This window comes from Mus caroli, chromosome 19, assembly GCF_900094665.2.
Source record: "Mus caroli chromosome 19, CAROLI_EIJ_v1.1, whole genome shotgun sequence".
Classification (NCBI taxonomy): Eukaryota; Metazoa; Chordata; class Mammalia; order Rodentia; family Muridae; genus Mus; species Mus caroli.
The window spans coordinates 8966648-8984181 of NC_034588.1; the positions used below are offsets into that span (position 1 = coordinate 8966648).

General features: G+C 38.6%; 1 protein-coding gene across 1 annotated transcript; it reads left to right on the forward strand.

Moving 5' to 3' along the window:
- Window positions 1-218: 218 nt before the first annotated feature.
- LOC110285860 (membrane-spanning 4-domains subfamily A member 6B) lies at window positions 219-11749 on the forward strand. Its single transcript, XM_021152320.2, has 7 exons — window positions 219-365; window positions 1935-2097; window positions 3282-3416; window positions 5526-5582; window positions 8319-8516; window positions 10191-10292; window positions 11162-11749. The coding sequence occupies exons 2-7, from the start codon at window positions 1951-1953 to the stop codon at window positions 11255-11257; spliced, it is 735 nt and encodes a 244-aa protein (XP_021007979.1). The 5' UTR covers window positions 219-365; window positions 1935-1950; the 3' UTR covers window positions 11258-11749.
- Window positions 11750-17534: the final 5785 nt, after the last annotated feature.

The window sequence follows — 17534 nt, forward strand, 5'->3', positions numbered from 1 at the left end:
ATGTTGCTGTTCTCTGTTTAACTCATAAACAACTAAAGTTCAAGAAAGTGAACTTGGACATTGCATGCAGCTAGTGGGTGTTGCAACTCACTACCTCACCCCTCACTCTATCAAAACTAGTTCAATTAGTAATTTTTCTGAAGTTACTGGGACTTTCTGATATAGGAAGTGCAGGCACAATAACAGTCCTCAACCTGTTAAGCACCACTTCCCGTGCAGTGAGCACAGAAGAAGGAAGGGCTGGGGACAGTTACAAGTTCACAAGAAGGAACCAAGGATCAGCCTGAGAGAACCCAGAGTTAAAGCTCTTAGGGTTCCTGGGAGCTCAGCTGGAAGTGACTGGGTGACAAGGCACACAGGCTCAGGTAGGCAACCCTGAAAAGACTTTCCTCTGTGTAGCACTCTGTTTCTGGGACTGAGTTACAAGAACTTGCTGATGCTCATGAAAGCAGTGGAGACACGGGGGCTCTTTAGAACTAAATGGGCAAAGGCACAGGGCATCTGGCTTACCTCTGTCCTGGCCATTTTAGCTGCATGATCTTGGTGATCACTGACATAAGGAGCAGAACTCTCAGGTCATTCACTGATTAGGCAGCCTAAGGGCTGAGAATAGAACAGAGAACAGAAGGGAGCCAAGATGAGCTCAGAAAGCCATTCCCCAGGGAACATGGTCCTTCCAACTAACAAGGACATGATTGTCAGTATCATGACAAAACTTGAAAAAGGCTTAGGACTCCAGGACTTTTCATATGGGTGCATTCAGCTGCTTCTTCACACGAAGAGACCACCCCTGGCAGGTGGGAAAATAAGGAGAGAACCAGAGTCAGAGACAGCTGTGTCACCACACCCAACTGTGTGTAGGCAACTGGTCAGTAATGAGAACTTTGCCTATTTATTTAACATTTATTTGATGTTGCTGTGCAAAGCATCATTACTTCCTCATGTACATCAAAGTTTTGATTCTGAATTTGTTACTGATTGTGCTTTTATTAATTAACGTAAAGGATTGTTTTCAAGAATAAAAACACTAGATTATGTCTACTAAAATATGATAAAATGTGAAGTGCTAATCCTAAAATTGGCACTATTAGACACACGAAAGAGATGCATAGGGTTGCACATTTTGAGTGGTACCTAGCAAGGATTGGAAAGCACTGAAGGCTGACTTTAGTACCTCCTGGATAGCAAGTAACCGGACAGTGCAAGTCATTGAATAAAGACAATGCACTTGTTCTAGGTGAAATTGGGAAAGAGCCAGAGCTACATTTGACAAATTTTGTGTAAACATTTGGGCATGGAAACGGAAACCTGTGGGGATTCAGGATTTCCCTTCCTATGAGGTGTTTATTATCTAAAATCATTGTGTGTGTTTAACATTTTGAAAAAATAACTTCTAAATCTGAGATGTGATAGTTTTACATTTCTCTGTACCAGCAGTTTCTTCTGCCAAAGGACAGGTCAAGGATGCCCAAAGGTGCACAGTCTGGGAGGTGGGGGCAGAACTGGAAAGCATAGTTTGTTTTGTTTGTTGTTATTTTATGTTCAAAGCCAAAGCACTTAATGACTTACTGAAATTCATATGATATATATTCTGATCTTGGTTTCCCTTCCCATTTCTCTTCCTAGATCCTCTCAAACTATCCAACTTTGCATCTTCTCTCTGTCTCTGTCTCTGTCTCTGTTTCTCTCTGTCTCTCTGTCTCTCTGTCTCTCTGTCTCTCTGTCTTTCTCTCTCTCTCTCTCTCTCTCTCTCTCTCTCTCTCACACACACACACACACACACACACACACACACACAAACACACACACATTAGCAAAAACAACAAAAGAGGAGAATGAAATGTAAATCAACCAAGCAAACAGAACCTAAACTAAACCAAACAACTACAATGGGCACAGTACTTTATAACACCTGAGTCCATTTTCTCTTCCAGCCGTGGGAGCTCAGTCATGATTCCACAAGCAGTGACCAGTGAGACTGTGGCAATGATTTCGCCAAATGGAATGAGTCTTCCCCGAACAGACGAACCCCAGCCTTTCCACCAGTGGCAAGACAGCCTGAAGAAACATCTAAAGGCTGAGATCAAAGTGATGGCGGTAAATCCCACTCAGAACATCCTAGGGTGGGTGGAGGGCAGAGGGTGAGGCTTCATGTATTAGGACCAGAGATAAATTTGGGTGGGGGGAGCCTTCAGTTTTGACAGAATGATCACAGAGTGGTCAGTACATTGGTGGAAGCCCCATGGCAAGCTGCTTACATCACTAAAACCTTCTAAAATTGGCAAATAATTCCCTTTATTCCGATGAACTTGGACTACACTTCAATGACCTTATTCCATGGGTCATTGAGATTTTGTTGTTTAGTTCTCTTTTTTTTTTCTTTTCATTTTTGAAGCATACCTTACTAAGTTATTTTATTGGTGAAAATATTTGTAGCTACATTCTAGGTGCTCTCTGAGTGTAGAAAGCCCGTCTCCTCCTTAGTGAAAAGAGACAGTACAGAAAGACCATTGGTTCTCTACTCTGTGTTCATTCTAGACTCACTAATGCAATTTTTTGGGTAAAGGGAGAAGAAAAACATTTGCTGTGAGTTGTTTTTCAATCTTGTCTGTACTAACAGTATATGCATGGGTCTCTGTGTTACCCAGTCTCAGAACTTAATGGAACTGATGGCCTTGTATTGGACATACATACAATCCACTGGATTCCTTTGAAGTACATGTAGCAAAAAGTTTATAAGATTTCTTAATACAAAATTCCAAGACCTGTGAATCTAAGAGGTGAAGGAAGGCATCAGGAAGACAAAAATTCCCTTTTAATATGGAAGCAAGGGAATCCAAGAATGAACAACTGGACTGAAGGTGCTGTGGAGCTTGACAGAGACAGTGGACCAATGTAGTAGTCTGTGGGTTCTGAATGATGTGTGGAGAGGTTTTCATATTCTAGTGCTCAGAGTGGGAAGGGTTTCAGATGCCTGTTTTTCCCACAATAGGGAACATGAGACTTGTTACCCATGTACTCACGTTCAGCCCAGCCAGGAGGTGCCAGAAAGGGTCATGAGGATGCAAGGGGTTCAAGGACAGAAATGCCTAAAGGTGACCCGAGGCTCTGGCAGAACTACATCCTCACCAGAATGAGCTTTCCTCTCTCACTGCAGAGCTTGTACAGTGTCTGTGTGCTCACAGGGATGTTGTAGAAGATGACAATGCATGGGCACCATGGGAAAACTGGAGAAGTCCTTGTCATTGCTGGTTTAATCACCATCTCCCTTCTTTCAACAGGCAATCCAGATCATGTGTGCTGTGATGGTGTTGGCTCTGGGAATCATTTTGGCATCTGTTCCCTCTGACCCACATTTTACCTCAGTGTTTTCAGTCCTGTTAAAATCTGGCTACCCATTTATAGGAGCTTTGTTTGTAAGTAGACTTCTGTGGGGAATAAGATGGGGAGGAGAGAGAAGGGAGTTTTCACCTAGCTGCATTTCTGTATACTGTGAAAAAGAGGTCAATGGTAAACCTTGTTCTCATGTCTGTCATCAGAGGTCTTAGTTATATCATCCTGAAGATTTTTACATCTAATCCATTTCTTATAAATTTCACCCTATCATGTCATCTATTGAGCAATGATGACTTTGGTGGCCACTTGAGTTTAGGGAAAAGTCTAGGAAGTAGCATTCAAATGATCTAGAGCTTTCTGTATCGTGCAAGATCATGCGGTGGACCCCACTGTAGGAAAGAACACTTCGTTCTTTTGATCTGGCTTTGTTGGAGGCATTCCAGGTGATAGACTGGATATTCCTCTGAGCCTGCTCTATGTCTCGGGTGAGGAGGTCATGAAGGTCCTTTTCTCAGAGGACATCTCTCCTCTAGATAGATGTGGAAGAGTCTCACACACAAGTGAGGACTCCTCTCAATGGGGATTCCAATCTGCTTAGTACAGTTTTCCCCCTTCCTACATTTCTTCCTTTGATTCATCCACAGCTCAATCTTTCCTTCTCTTGTGTCAGTGATTTCTGATTTTCATTTCTCTGACCAATATATTGTCTGATTTCACCAGTTTTCCATGATTGTTCTTTGTCCCAGTTTCTACTCAAAGACACTGCATTCTACCACTTCTGTCTCCAGAGTCTCCACTAAGATGTCCTTATCTGAACCTTCTCAGACTTCCCTTGTCCTTGATGACTTTGACTTTTTCAGATTTATGCTGGCCTAGATTTTTGTAAATATTTATGTTTGAGTTTGTCTGATAGTCTGTTAATCTTTAATGGAGTAGAGAGTGGTGACTGTGTGGGGTGACAATGAAATCAGTGACATGCCATACTGTAGGTAGCATGAAGGGTGCATATTATCTACAACATGTCACTGTTGACATAACCCTGATGTGGTGATGTCTAGGTCAGTGCTGTTTCTTTATATTTCTCTCCTCACCGTTGTGTGCTCTTTACATTGAGCATCTCTTGCATTAGAAGAGACACTCAGTTCTTTTAGCTTTATTAGACTCTATCTCTGAAACTGTGGGCATAGCTCAGCAGCAAACACATCCATAGACTTCACAGACCCTGAGGTTAATCCCTATCATTGCAAAGGTAAAGATCCAGCATTTGATTATATGGACAGGCTGCTTGACTTTAGAGAATAGAAATTACAAGTTTTCTACTTGAAAAAAAAATCCTAAATGGTTTGTTACTTGGTTTCATTTCATTTCTTGGATAACAGATCATGATAAATCATGATTTAAAATAATCAGAACTAAAGGCTTCTGGAAATGAAACCTTATAGTTCCTTTCTCTTGATCTTTAGAACCAGTTACTGAAAGTCCTCTTTCTTTTTATATGTGTTTGTTAATATCTTCCCTTATTTCCTTACGGAAACAAAAAACAAAAACAAAAACCTATTGTAGAGCACTCTCAAACTTTTACCAAAATCTGAAAGGGGTACTTTCCTAAACTCATTTTTGGATGCCAGCATTATGTTGATGCCAAAATAGTGATGTAATGCTGGCCAGGAACATGACAGGAAATGAAAAGTGCAGGCCAGTGTCTTAGAGGATGTAGCTCCCAAATTCCTCACTAAAATACCAGCATGCTGGAAATTGCATATTAAAAATTACCTCAATATGTTCAAGTGAGATTTACTGAAAGAAGTTTGCATGGTTTTTATATTCAAATCAGAGTCCCATTACTTTATTGATGAAAGGAGAGACAACCTGAAAACTATTTTTTATTCTCTCTCCTTGTAGACCAAAGCATAGACTCTAAAATCATCTAAATCCTATTTTCCCTTGCAATTAACAAAACATCCTTTTGCTATCCCTTAAAGTGTTTATGAATTTTGATGGGATAAATTTCTGCTCTTTTCTTTTACTTTTCTGAATAGTGCATGGACAAAAAGACACACTTGTGAGCCTACGTTTGTGGATCATTGGTCATTTGGTCCATGAGAGTTTGTCATAAATACCGTAGAGTAAACTGTAGTCATTTTGTACATAGAAATTGAACTGCCAATGTTTTCTTCTTGTCTGAGCAGTTTATAGTCTCTGGAATTCTGTCCATCATCACGGAGACAAAGTCAACAAAAGTTTTGGTGAGTACAAGAGCCATATACCAGAACTAATGAGCACAAAACCTCAGGGCTGGGCTTTTAATCTCTACAGTGATTACTTCTTCAATTTGTGAGCTGATTCTGGGTTCTCCATTTCCCTACATGGAGCACACTCTTTCTGTCATGGTGACGAAAATCATAGTGTGCCTGATGTCTGAGACCAGTGACAAGAAATCTCATGTCCTGCTCTCTTATGATGCCATTGTGTAGGCAGCAGGCAATGATGGTGAATCTTGTTCATCTAAGTGACTGGATTGAGAAGCACCTAAAAGATTTATAAAAAACATACCTCTGGGGGTGTTCTAGTTCTAAAATGTGATTGCTCCATTCACTGATATAAAGACCAAGATGGAATAAAAGGGAGAAATTGAACTGTGGTTAGCATAGGTATCCTCTCACTAGGCTTCCTGACCATCATGTTATGAGCTGTTCTGCTCTGCCACCCAAGTTCCACAATGGTCAGTTGAGCCTCTGAAACTGAGCCAACATATTTTTATCTTGAGTAGTTTATGTGAGGCACTTTGTCATGGCAAGGAAAAGTCTAACAACACAAATTTTACTCTTCAGTACTAAAGCTATTGTCCTTATTTTTAAAGAGTTTTATTTATTGTGGATATACTATGCAATCTCACCATTTAAAAGTCATTTAAATCCCTAGAGAAAACATTCATGTCTTTCCTCTGTATCTCCATATAGGAAAGACTTTTGCTGTATTGACTATACAATTTGAACTGGGAAACAGAATGCTGGAATTCTGAAAGTCTCAGTAACTATTTGTTTTAGCTAAGAATTCAGCTTTCATACTTTATTTCCTTCCAGTGAAAAACTAGTCTTGGACAGAAAAAAGCTGGACTATAGAAAGAAGTTTTGAACAATGTAAAGATTCACCTAGTCTTCAGTCACACATTCCTCAAGAGTTGATTAGAGAATGCCATGTAATGCAATAGCTTAGGGATTTAGTTATAAAGAGCTGACTAACCCAGTCTCCCAAATATACAGAACGTTAATTACTTTTCTGTTGCTGTAATTTTTAAAAAAATGCCATAACTAAAAGCAATTAAACATATAGGTAGTCTGCAAGTAGATTAAGGCTCATGACTGATGCTTCACAAATGCTGGAGAATGTTCTTTTCATACAGTGTAGAGAGACTAAAGAAGTCCCCAGTCCCCAGTTAGGAGAACCTAGTAGATTCCAAGAGCATACATGCTATCAGTATCCAGATTGCAAATATTGTTCAAGGTGTCCAAGAGTTTGATTTTAGTCACTATTTGTGAGAAGAAGCACCTAAAAGCACCAAGTTCTGAGTGATTTACACAATCTCTCTAAAATATAAGTGACCTAAAATTAAATCAAACTCAAGTGCCATACAGCTCTGTGTGCCCTAAATATACTTACCTGTAACTGTAGCTTTCAGACTGATCTTAGCTCAATTTTCATTTTCTATACATTGAAAAAGAAAGAAAGTCACTATCAAGAAAAGTTTCTTTACTTCACTGACACCATAAGTGTTATGGAGAAGAGATCCAAAGTGAGCATTAGAACTGAGTGATGCCGATCAGTGAGACTACAAGGACCTCTGGCCCTGTAGCCTCAATTTACCAACATCTAGTCCCATTCTGTTTCTTTCTGCCTCACACTGTTTCCACACATAATATCCTTAGTCACATGTCTAGATTTCTGTCTACAGCCCTAGTTATAGTCTATCATTAGGATTTCCAGAATACAAAGTCTACTTGACACTGAGAACAAATTCCCCACACTCACCTTTGTGTATATGAGCGTTTGAGAGAGGTAGAATGTAAGGCCTGCCTCACCAGCCTTTTCTGTGTGATTGATATATCCATGGCTGAGGTTTGGAAAGGATGTGTTATTCTAAATAAATTGGCCAGTATTAGATGTGTCCATATTCAACTCTTGAAATAACTCAACTCAAAAGAAGGAATGGTTCATTTTGGCCCATATTTCAGAGGTTTAGCAGTGTATAGTTTTGGTGAATCTATTTGTTCTGAGCTTGTAGACAGGCAATAAGTGGCTTATGCTAAAAAAGCAAAGATGTGGCAGCAAGGGAGAAAAAAAGAGAGTAAGATGAAGGTTTTATGTTCTGATATATCCCCTTCCTGGGCTTTACTCTGAAGACAAACCTTTGATTAAAAGGTATTTCCTTTTTAATCAAGAGGCATTTCTGACACAAATTATCTACCTGAGGATCAGGTCTTTAATAATTGAGGTTCAAGCGATGTCAAGTTCACACTACAGCAATGAGAATGTTGAAGGACAGGAACATGGCTAATGCCTGTACCTGTTCCTCTTTTCACACTGTCTAGAGAGTTTTCCAATTTTACATTATAGGATTCCATCAAAAGTCATCGGTGAAGATTTTGCCAGGGTAGTATTTTGATTTTCACCATTGAAATCCTGTTTATCTATCTTATCGTCATTTAGGTTTGGAATGTGTGTGTTCCTAGACATTCATAAGACCTAATAAGTGTGGTGATGGTGGTTGGATAGAGTCACCTAGCAAATATCATCTGGGAAATGGAGTAGAGGGAAAATAGACCTGGAAAACCAGGCTCTCCTTTTTCTTCTGGTAGCAATTATTCATTAGGAAGAATAAAGAAATGAATTATTAATCTTTCAGCTGTTAGTGAAGCCAAATAACGAGAATTGCTGCACCATTTTGGAAGAAAGGTATAAATGAAATGTGCCGCTTCTTCCAGGTAGAGAGCAGCCTGACTCTGAATATCCTGAGTGTTTCATTTGCTTTCATGGGCATCGTTATCATCTCTGTCAGCCTGGCTGGTTTGCATCCTGCCTCAGAGCAGTGCTTGCAGAGCAAAGAGCTTAGACCAACTAAATATCATTACTACCACTCCTTGGACAAGAATGAGTGCTTTGTTGCAACGTCTGTTCTGGCTGTAAGTATTTCTAAAGGCTGTAGTGAACGTTTTTAGTTATGGGGAAATAGTACTCTTTTTCCTATCTTTTGAAACTCTGTCACTCTGTTTGGTTTGAGATCTTAGCTGAATAAAGCAAAGGTAAATAATGATAGAGCTTTTTAACCCCAAATCATTTTCAACTTTGAAATGATTCTGGATTAAAAACATTAACACCTTTTCCAGAGGGCCGGATATACAGATTGGAAAGAGATGTCAGAGATGTCGTTAGCACAGTAAGATTCATAACCAAAAGACTCTGGTGATTTTGACTTGCCAACAAGGAAACCATGCACATATGTAGTAGAGGGAGTAAAGTGAGCTGAGCAAGACTCAGCTAAGCACTAAGAAATGGATTGTGACAAGGAAGGGAGTGGGGTGGGGGTGTCAGATATCTGCTCCTTCAAGTGCTCACAGTAGCCAGCAATGGGCGGTGTGGAAACAACCTCACTGTTGCTTCCATCATCCGCAAAGTGATGGGATTGTTAAATGAGAAAAGAAATACAGCGAGGTGGAGAAGAGTAACTGGCAGTGATGTGAGGGACTGCCGTCTTGTTGGAAGAAAGTAATGTAATTTGACTAACAGGAATAACATGCCTTCAATTACAACATCTAAGAACATACACATGGTCCGCATCACATGGAGAGAACATTGGGTAAGATAACAATGGAGATCCTGCATTATATTAATTCTCTCATGACAATAAAAGTAAAATAAGAAAAACCATAGCTCCAAAATGGTGAGATAGTTGGGTCTGGTCAACCTCAGACTTTCTGTTTCCTTATGGATCTGGGTCCAGCGTTTCTTCCTTAGTTAAGAAAACCACAAGAAGAAAAAGTGTGTGTAAATTAGATGCATAATAATGTGGGTAAAGTAACATTTGGAATAACTACGCCTGACTTTAGAAGCTTGAAGCATTGGGGAGAAATGTGCATGAATCACAAAGTAAGATGACATCATGGGATAGTTTCACATTGTATGTAGTTTCACACTGCTTGTGTGTGTGCGGATAAATGAAGGGCTTACAATGTCACATTCATCATCCTTCCCATCAAGTGGTTTTCATGAAGGACACCTCCAGAAATGGTTATGGGATATCTGTTCTTTACTTAGACCCTGCTTGGAGTTGATTTGTGATGTCTCAGACTGTAAAAACTGGATTGCTTTTCTGCCTTTTTAGCATCACAAAAAGAAATGCATCCCAAGGAAGAAGGTTCTATCTAATTTTTAAAAAGAGCTTGCAGGGTCAGACCCTCACCGTGAACCCTCACTAGTCTCTGCAGAGAAAATACTACACAGGTGTGATAAGAGAGCACAAAGAAGCTGGAGAAGCAAAGATTTGCTCAGCCTCACACTAAGAAACTGTTGACTCTGTCCTGGGACTCCTCTCTGCTCCCTCATTCATTGTCAGAATCTGTGCCCAAGAGGAATGAGAAGTGGTAGAAAATGGCTTTGTTGATTTAGTTTGTCATCTTCACCCACTTCTGCCAAGCAATGAAGGGATCAGGACATCAATTTTAGCCCATTTGTAGTTTTGGGAAGATCCTTTCCCTTCTCTGATGGTGGAGATGGTTTCATCTCTACAGTCACCTCCCACCCAGGAGTGAGGGCTTCAGCTGACTCAGTCACACCAACCTCTCTTCTCCTGAATTTAGGGAGTCTTTTCACTGATGCTGATCAGTACTATGTTGGAACTTGGCCTGGCTGTCCTCACTGCCATGCTGTGGTGGAAACAGAGTCACTCTAACTTCCCTGGGGTGAGTATTCTAAAGGCCTCCTGAATCTTCCTGATATTTCTCTGGGACATGTTGGTCTATGCTGTCATGAATGGCAGATAGAATGAAATCAGTCACAATGACATGAATATCAGGTGATTTGGGCAGGGAGGTGGGACAGTAGGTGATGGTGTATAAGGTTTTTTGTGTAGCTGATGAGAGCTATCTAGACATGGAAACAGACAAACCACCTGGTTCTTCGCTTCCCTATTGCAAACAAAGAAACTGAGGTTCTGAGAAGTTAAATATATACCCTGACATTGTGATGAATTTGCCTGTGTTTGGAATGTTCAAGTGTAGCTGCCTCCCCTTTAACTAGGAATACTTTCTCCTACAACAACTAGTCTCTTTATAATCTTGACATGATAAAAACAAATTGCACACTGGAATGTATTCAGTCAGCATCTTAGAATATGTTTTTCTTCCTTCTGATATTACTTTATTTCTTGCATAAAGACACTAAGGAAATAATGTTTGTTAATTGCATGCAACCGTTCTCAGCCAGCTCGAGGGGTTTGCTTCAGTAATTGAACCAAAAAGCTTTGCTCTGACCAGACCCTTATTTAGAGTATGGAAAGGAGAGGAGATGATATATATATATATATATATATATATATATATATAATATATCAATATATATATTATATATATCAATATCAATATATGTATCACATAAGGTGTGCTATTCTCACCTTGGAATATCTACAACACTGAATGAATTTCTATCATGTATATAGATGTGCCTATGTATCTATCTTCCGTCCTATATGCATAAACATATGTATGCATATATTATATATATATATATGTATTCATTCATAATCTGAGACCACATATTTTCTTTTTTCTAGAATGTTATGTTCCTGCCACATAACTCAAATAATGACTCCAACATGGAATCAAAGGTACTTTGTAACCCCTCATATGAGGAACAATTGGTTTGTTAAGAAAAACAAAACGAAACAAAACAAAACTAAATATCACAAAACAAATGGAACTATACAGCAGAGGATATGTCTTCATGATAATGCAGAAAATCCAACCATCACAGGGTAGCAATGCTTGCTACTTAAAATGTAGACTGTTTATACAGTGGATACCAGTATGAGTTGAATGGGTGTGTTAGTGGCACCCTATTGATTTTCATGACCTTGGCTTCAGCCAAAGCCCAGACCTACAAATAATGGTCAGAGACACAGATATTTCTCAGAAAACCAAACAGAATGTTTCAGGCCATTGTAGTGGGGAAAAGGGACAACATTTTCTTGCCCCCTGCAATTAACAGCAACAGTTAACCATTAGCAGTCTTTGTATTCAGAATCTCTGCTATGACATGGGTCTTTTATCATATTCACTGGTGTGAATAAACAAGGGACCTGCAATGAAGTCTGAAGAAGTGTCTATGTTGTTGGTTCAAAATAAAGTCTTTTGTGATTGTATGTTCTTTTTGTATGGGGTTTTGTGTGGGTTTTGTTGTTGTTGTTTTGCTTTTATGCACAGATCAAGTCCTCAATGATACATAAACACATGTGTTTGCTAATTTTTTGTTCTCTATCAACCAAAAAAAAAAAAAAAAGGCATGGGAAAGAGAAAAAGGAATATATCTGTGTCTCTGTGTTTATGTGGTGTATGTGTGTATGTGTGTTTTAAACTAAAACTGAATGAACATTCAAAGTTTAGCAATGTATTTTGGAGGTACCAGATAACATACTTATTTCTAGAATCGCCAGAGCAAATGAGAGACATTTTGTCACTTCTTATAAGAGGCTACAGAGATGTCTCAGAGGTTAAGAGCATTGATTGGTTCTGTGAGGACATGAGTTTTATTACTAGCATACATTTGGTAGCTCACAAACTTGTATAACTTCAATCCCAGGTGATATGATGTCCTTTTCTGGCCTTGGTGGGCAGTAGACACACATGTAAAACATACACAGACATAAATTCATATAAAATACCCATAAACATAAAATTTATTTAAAATAAAATTAATAGTAAAATATGGACTGTGAGGAGTGACAGTACAATTAGGATCATATTCTATAAGACATTAAGGTCTAGATAATTGATGCATAAATTTTATCATCATACACACATATCTGAAATATATATTTCTAAATTGATACATAAATATTTATAATCATTCACACCTCCCAGAATTATACATTTTCAAAATTCTGAAAGCCATGAAAATTGTAATTTATGAAAGCAATATCTGTAGAATTCTGTTTTTCTATTTTCCTTTTACACTGTAAATATCAGTAGTTGGTAAATAAAAAAGATTGAAGAGACTTTAGGTTGAATCCTATCCAATTTTGAATCTACTTTACTTCCTTATTGCCAATAAAATTCTCCACATTCCATGAGAATGATATTTCTCCTAGAAGTAGATTAATGATATCTTCTGAATGAAGAATAAAGCACCGGGTATGAAAATGTCTGCCAGAAATTACATGTTAATTAGAAAGTATGTATGTCTTTTGTGTCACTTGAGAAGTCAATTCTTGTGTTCTTCTTAGTTTATAAATATTTCGGGCTTCTTCTTCTCTGTAAACGTTGTGACTTGTTGTGGTTTGAACATGTAATAAATCTCAAAGGTTTCAAAAAAAAAAGACATTACGGTCTATTTGAGTCCACAATAAATTATTATTCTTGTCCTTATTATTCTTGTTCTTCTTCTTGTTCTTCTTCTCCTTGTTCTTCTTCTTGTTCTTCCTCTTCTTCCTCCTCCTCCTCTTCCTCCTCCTCCTCCCCCCCCTCCTCCTCCTCCTCCTCTTCTTCTTCTTCTTCCTCTTCTTCTTCTTCTTCTTCTTCTTCTTCTTCTTCTTCTTCTTCTTCTCCTACTTTCTTTTTCTTCTGCTGATTCTTGTTCTTCTTGTTCTCCTCCTTTTTCCTTCTTCTTCTTCTACTTCTGCAAAACTCATTTGTAGAAGAGGAGAGTCTTTCTTTGAGACATATCCCCAACCCTTACCTACTATTGATCATGTAACTCCTCCTCCTTGGGGGAAGGAAGGCCTACCATCAGAACTCTCAGTTGATGTTTTCATCACTACATTCACAATCTCACTCAGCTGTCACTATTGGCATCAAAATTCCCAAACCTCTTATGAAACAAGAAAACATCATTACGAACTCTACAGTAACTACAAGCACTTAAAAGTCACATAGAGAACCAAACGGTTTATACAATTAAAAAATATGAGAAAAATAGTAGAAAGATATAAATTGTGAAAAGCCACCCAAGAATAATTACCATAAAAGAATTTAAAATATGAATGGCTATATAACAAGTGAAGGAATGGAAGCAATAGTCACAAACCTTGCCAGCAAGTGAAACTCAGGCCCAGAGAGCTTCAACAGTCAACTCATTTCAATATTTAAAGAAAACTATACCAATCATTTGTAAATGAATGTTAAAAAGAAAGAAGGATAGGACACTCCAATCTTATTCCATGAGTTTAGTGTCCTGATACAGAAACATTACATGATTAGAGCTATGGAAAATTCACTTCTAGTGCATTTTCCACCTATCTATTCTGTCGTTGTGTCTTTTTTCAGTGTCAGTCACAGCCTGGACAAAGACTTACCACATGCAATCTCTTTTCTGCCTCCTCTTAGCCAACTTCACTCTGGCATTGGAACACTCCCATGGCATTAGTAGGCTTTGACCATCGCAGTCTATATTTTTTAGTTAGTAATTTTTTAGCACTTTCAGTAATTTCATTTTAGTGTTGGGTTTAACTATTGTCATTTATAAATATTGTCATGTTTAAGCCCAGCTATTAATTTTTTGTGTAAATAAAAATTTAAACATATTTCTTCAAGTTTTGTTCTATGCTTTTTCTGTAATTTAATATCATTCTGATGTGATATTGTTCATGTATAATAACTTAAAAGTTTATACATTATTAAATGCCTGTATATCTATGTAGCTATGAACTATATACTCACTATCTGGGAGTTCCTTTCAAAGCTATATGACTTCAAGTTAGTAATAAAATTAATGTAATACTAATAATCTTTTTTAAAAGACTCTAAAATATCTCTAAACAATGAAAAACAATAGAACAATAGCTTCTCTGTGTCTCTGTGTTTATGTGGTGTGTGTGTGTGTGTGTGTGTGTGTGTTCATAGACTCTATTTGGGATCCTACCAGGGTCTCTAACAATGATATCCCAGGTCCAGGGTAACAAGCAAATGTCTGTATGTATGATGGGTATAGGCACTAGAAGGCTCCAACATCTCAGATATTAAGCTTGTATTTCAGATGACAATGATTGCAGCAGAATGGCAAGCTCAACAGAGACTGACATCTGGTATCAATACAGCAGAAGTGACCATGTATTAGAGAAAACAAGACACAAAGAGGAATGGGCTCTGCTTACTGCTATTTCTGCAGACACTGATTGTTTAAAACTTTAACATAGGGGTAGAGGGCACAGTGGGAGTCCAGTTAGGCTGGGAATGTAGCTGCCACAAAGAATAGAGAGGCAATTCCTCAGCCAGAATAGGCCTATCATAATCTGAGAGTTCAGTGTTCTAAGTTTCATGAGGCCACTCGCACATATTTCTGCACCACTTTACAGATGCCATTCTATTCTAACGAGTGCCTTCATTTTGATTGCAGGCATCCTTCAGGTTGAGAAACACTCAATCACATAATGAGGGCTTTTACGGTCAGGATGGGAAGTAGAGAACTAAATTTTACTGCCCCCATGGCTGGGCCAAGAATCACCCTTCTAACAATCTCATGCTCCAGTCCCATGCCCACTTTCCCCAACCCCTGGTGTTACAACTTCACAAAGATCAACTCAACAGCTTCTTTTGCTGCTGGGAGGACAAGAGTCAATCACCCAGTGTGCCTGGCTGGAAGTCCTGCTCACTCCTTGGGAATTTCATACTCAGTAGTGTGTTGTCTGTGTATTCCTTGCATGTCCAGTTGCTATATTTCATACCAGGAAAGAAAACATTGGTCAGTGCAGACCGTTTTCAAATCTCTTTTACCATCAGTGTCAATATCAAGCTACAAGAGATTGGTGATTTCTGAGAACAAGTAGAATCACATGTGATTTCTGTCTGTCTTAACTAACAGTGTGTTGAAGATCTACTGATAGCCTAATTCCTATGTGTTTCTAAGAAATCAGCTCAAATAAATCATGAATAATTATACACTTGATCTCCACAATGTGAACTGTGTTAATGATGCTAACGCAAAGATCCTAAGATTAGAAGAATGGGTAATTTTTTTCTCAGATTAATTTTTTTAAAAAGGAAACAAGCAAAAAACAAATTGCAAACTCTTGGCAAGCCTTTAGGTATGGAATTTTCCACTCCTTATTTTCCATTAGTTTTATTTACACCGAACTTCTCATAACCCAGGCATGCTCACACTCTTCACATTGGGCTCCTTCTCAGAGCAATGCAAAGACCTAAGAATAGGTATGATCTCTTCTTATCTTTGCATATTTTCATAGCACAGTCACAGCACTTATTGTTCTGTCTGTTATAAAGACTCTGTACAGTCCTCAAAAAGACTGACATGCTCTGGTGTGGGTATGTGACAGAAACTTTACCATGAGTCCTCCTTGGCCATCTGTTTCCTGCTACTTCGTTCAACTTCACAGAAGAGTGTCTGTGAAACTGCAAGCACAGTTCTCTGTTTGTAAGTCACTGGTCTCTCCCCACTTCTTACATGCTAATGACTCTGCCTCAAAGCCCATCAACAAGTGAACAGATTAACAGGGATTAATGGCATACATACAGAAGGGAGCCATACTGAAAAGTTGAATTCTCTAATTTGTAAAAAATCATATGGAATATGAAGCCATTGAGTCAATAAAATAAAAAAAAACCACAAAACCCAGATTGTGTTTTTTCTCTCATATGTAGAAACAAACAAACAAACAAACTTAATGATATATAAGTAGAGGCCATGCAGCATCTCCAGGGAACAGTGTATGAGTGCTTCACTGATGTACTCTGCTGTGACAAGGTCCTTGGAAAACCTTGGGATTCTACTTTGGCAAACCCCATGAAAACCCCTTCCCACGTGGTAGCCACTGGTAGTAAATTTGGTGGCCTTTCTACTTATTCCCTAGATCATGTGTATTACACACTCTCCATGCTTTTCCTATGCTGCCAATACTCATAGCAAAATTTAGTTTAATTTTGTCATTCACAGGCAAGGCCAGGATCAGACTGAAAGCCCTGTGGACTATTCTGTATTTGTTAATACTCTTTCAAGGGGTAAAAACCTTTTTCTCCTGTTTCCTTTTTCTCCTATATATCCTCCAGACATGACAAGTCATCCTGGGTATTTGGGGACATGTGATCATGTTCCTACAGGAATAACTAAAGACATACTGAATAAGCTTGTGCCAGTCGTAGAGAGTGGTGAGTCTTGTTTGCAAACCTGTTATGAGGAAGTTATGTTTGATCAGCCAAGACTTTAAATGACCAAGCTAGGTGCAATCAGCAGACACTTAAAATGGGGAATATATCTGATCACCAGAGACTTAGAAAATAGGGGAGCTCTGTCTGATCAATAGAGACTTAAAAATGGTTCTTGAAAAGTTGGTATCAGCAATTGATAGGTGCATATCAGAAAAGGTTACTTGGTATAATAAACATGTCTTTGTCTACAATTTAAAAAGTTTTATGACAGAGGGGTGCTATAAGATGACTGGATTTATACCCACAAATGATTAATTCAGTCTTTTATTGCATTTCCTACCTAAAATGGAAATTTCTCATTTCCTCGAAGATTCAGTTGTCATGTGATGCTTTTCTGGAAACTGTGTTATGAAAGGATGTTTTTGCTCAAACAGAAAAAATGGGAGGGTGCTTTGCTGAGACCAGACACATGTTGTTTTTCTGAAAGCTCCTGGAAAAGGGGTATGTGACATTTTGCTAGATCATACACGTGAGAGAAGAGATGATGTTTGGAAAGCATATAAATAGAATCCAACAGACAGTGAACAGCAGTTTGTACTATTGGTACCCCTGCCACTCTGTACTGGTCCTTATTTGTTGTGACTTCATAGAGAGAAACACCACCGAAGAACTTCTTGTGTGTTCTGGCAGCTTCTTGCTGCTTTTTGGGCCAATTGGCTGAGACTCACAGTTTCTTCCCGATTGCACTGCTGTTGCTGATTACTGAATGGTCTTTGTGAGTGGATGGAGCTACCCCTGCTGATTTATGTAAACTGAACTGTTGATATTCTG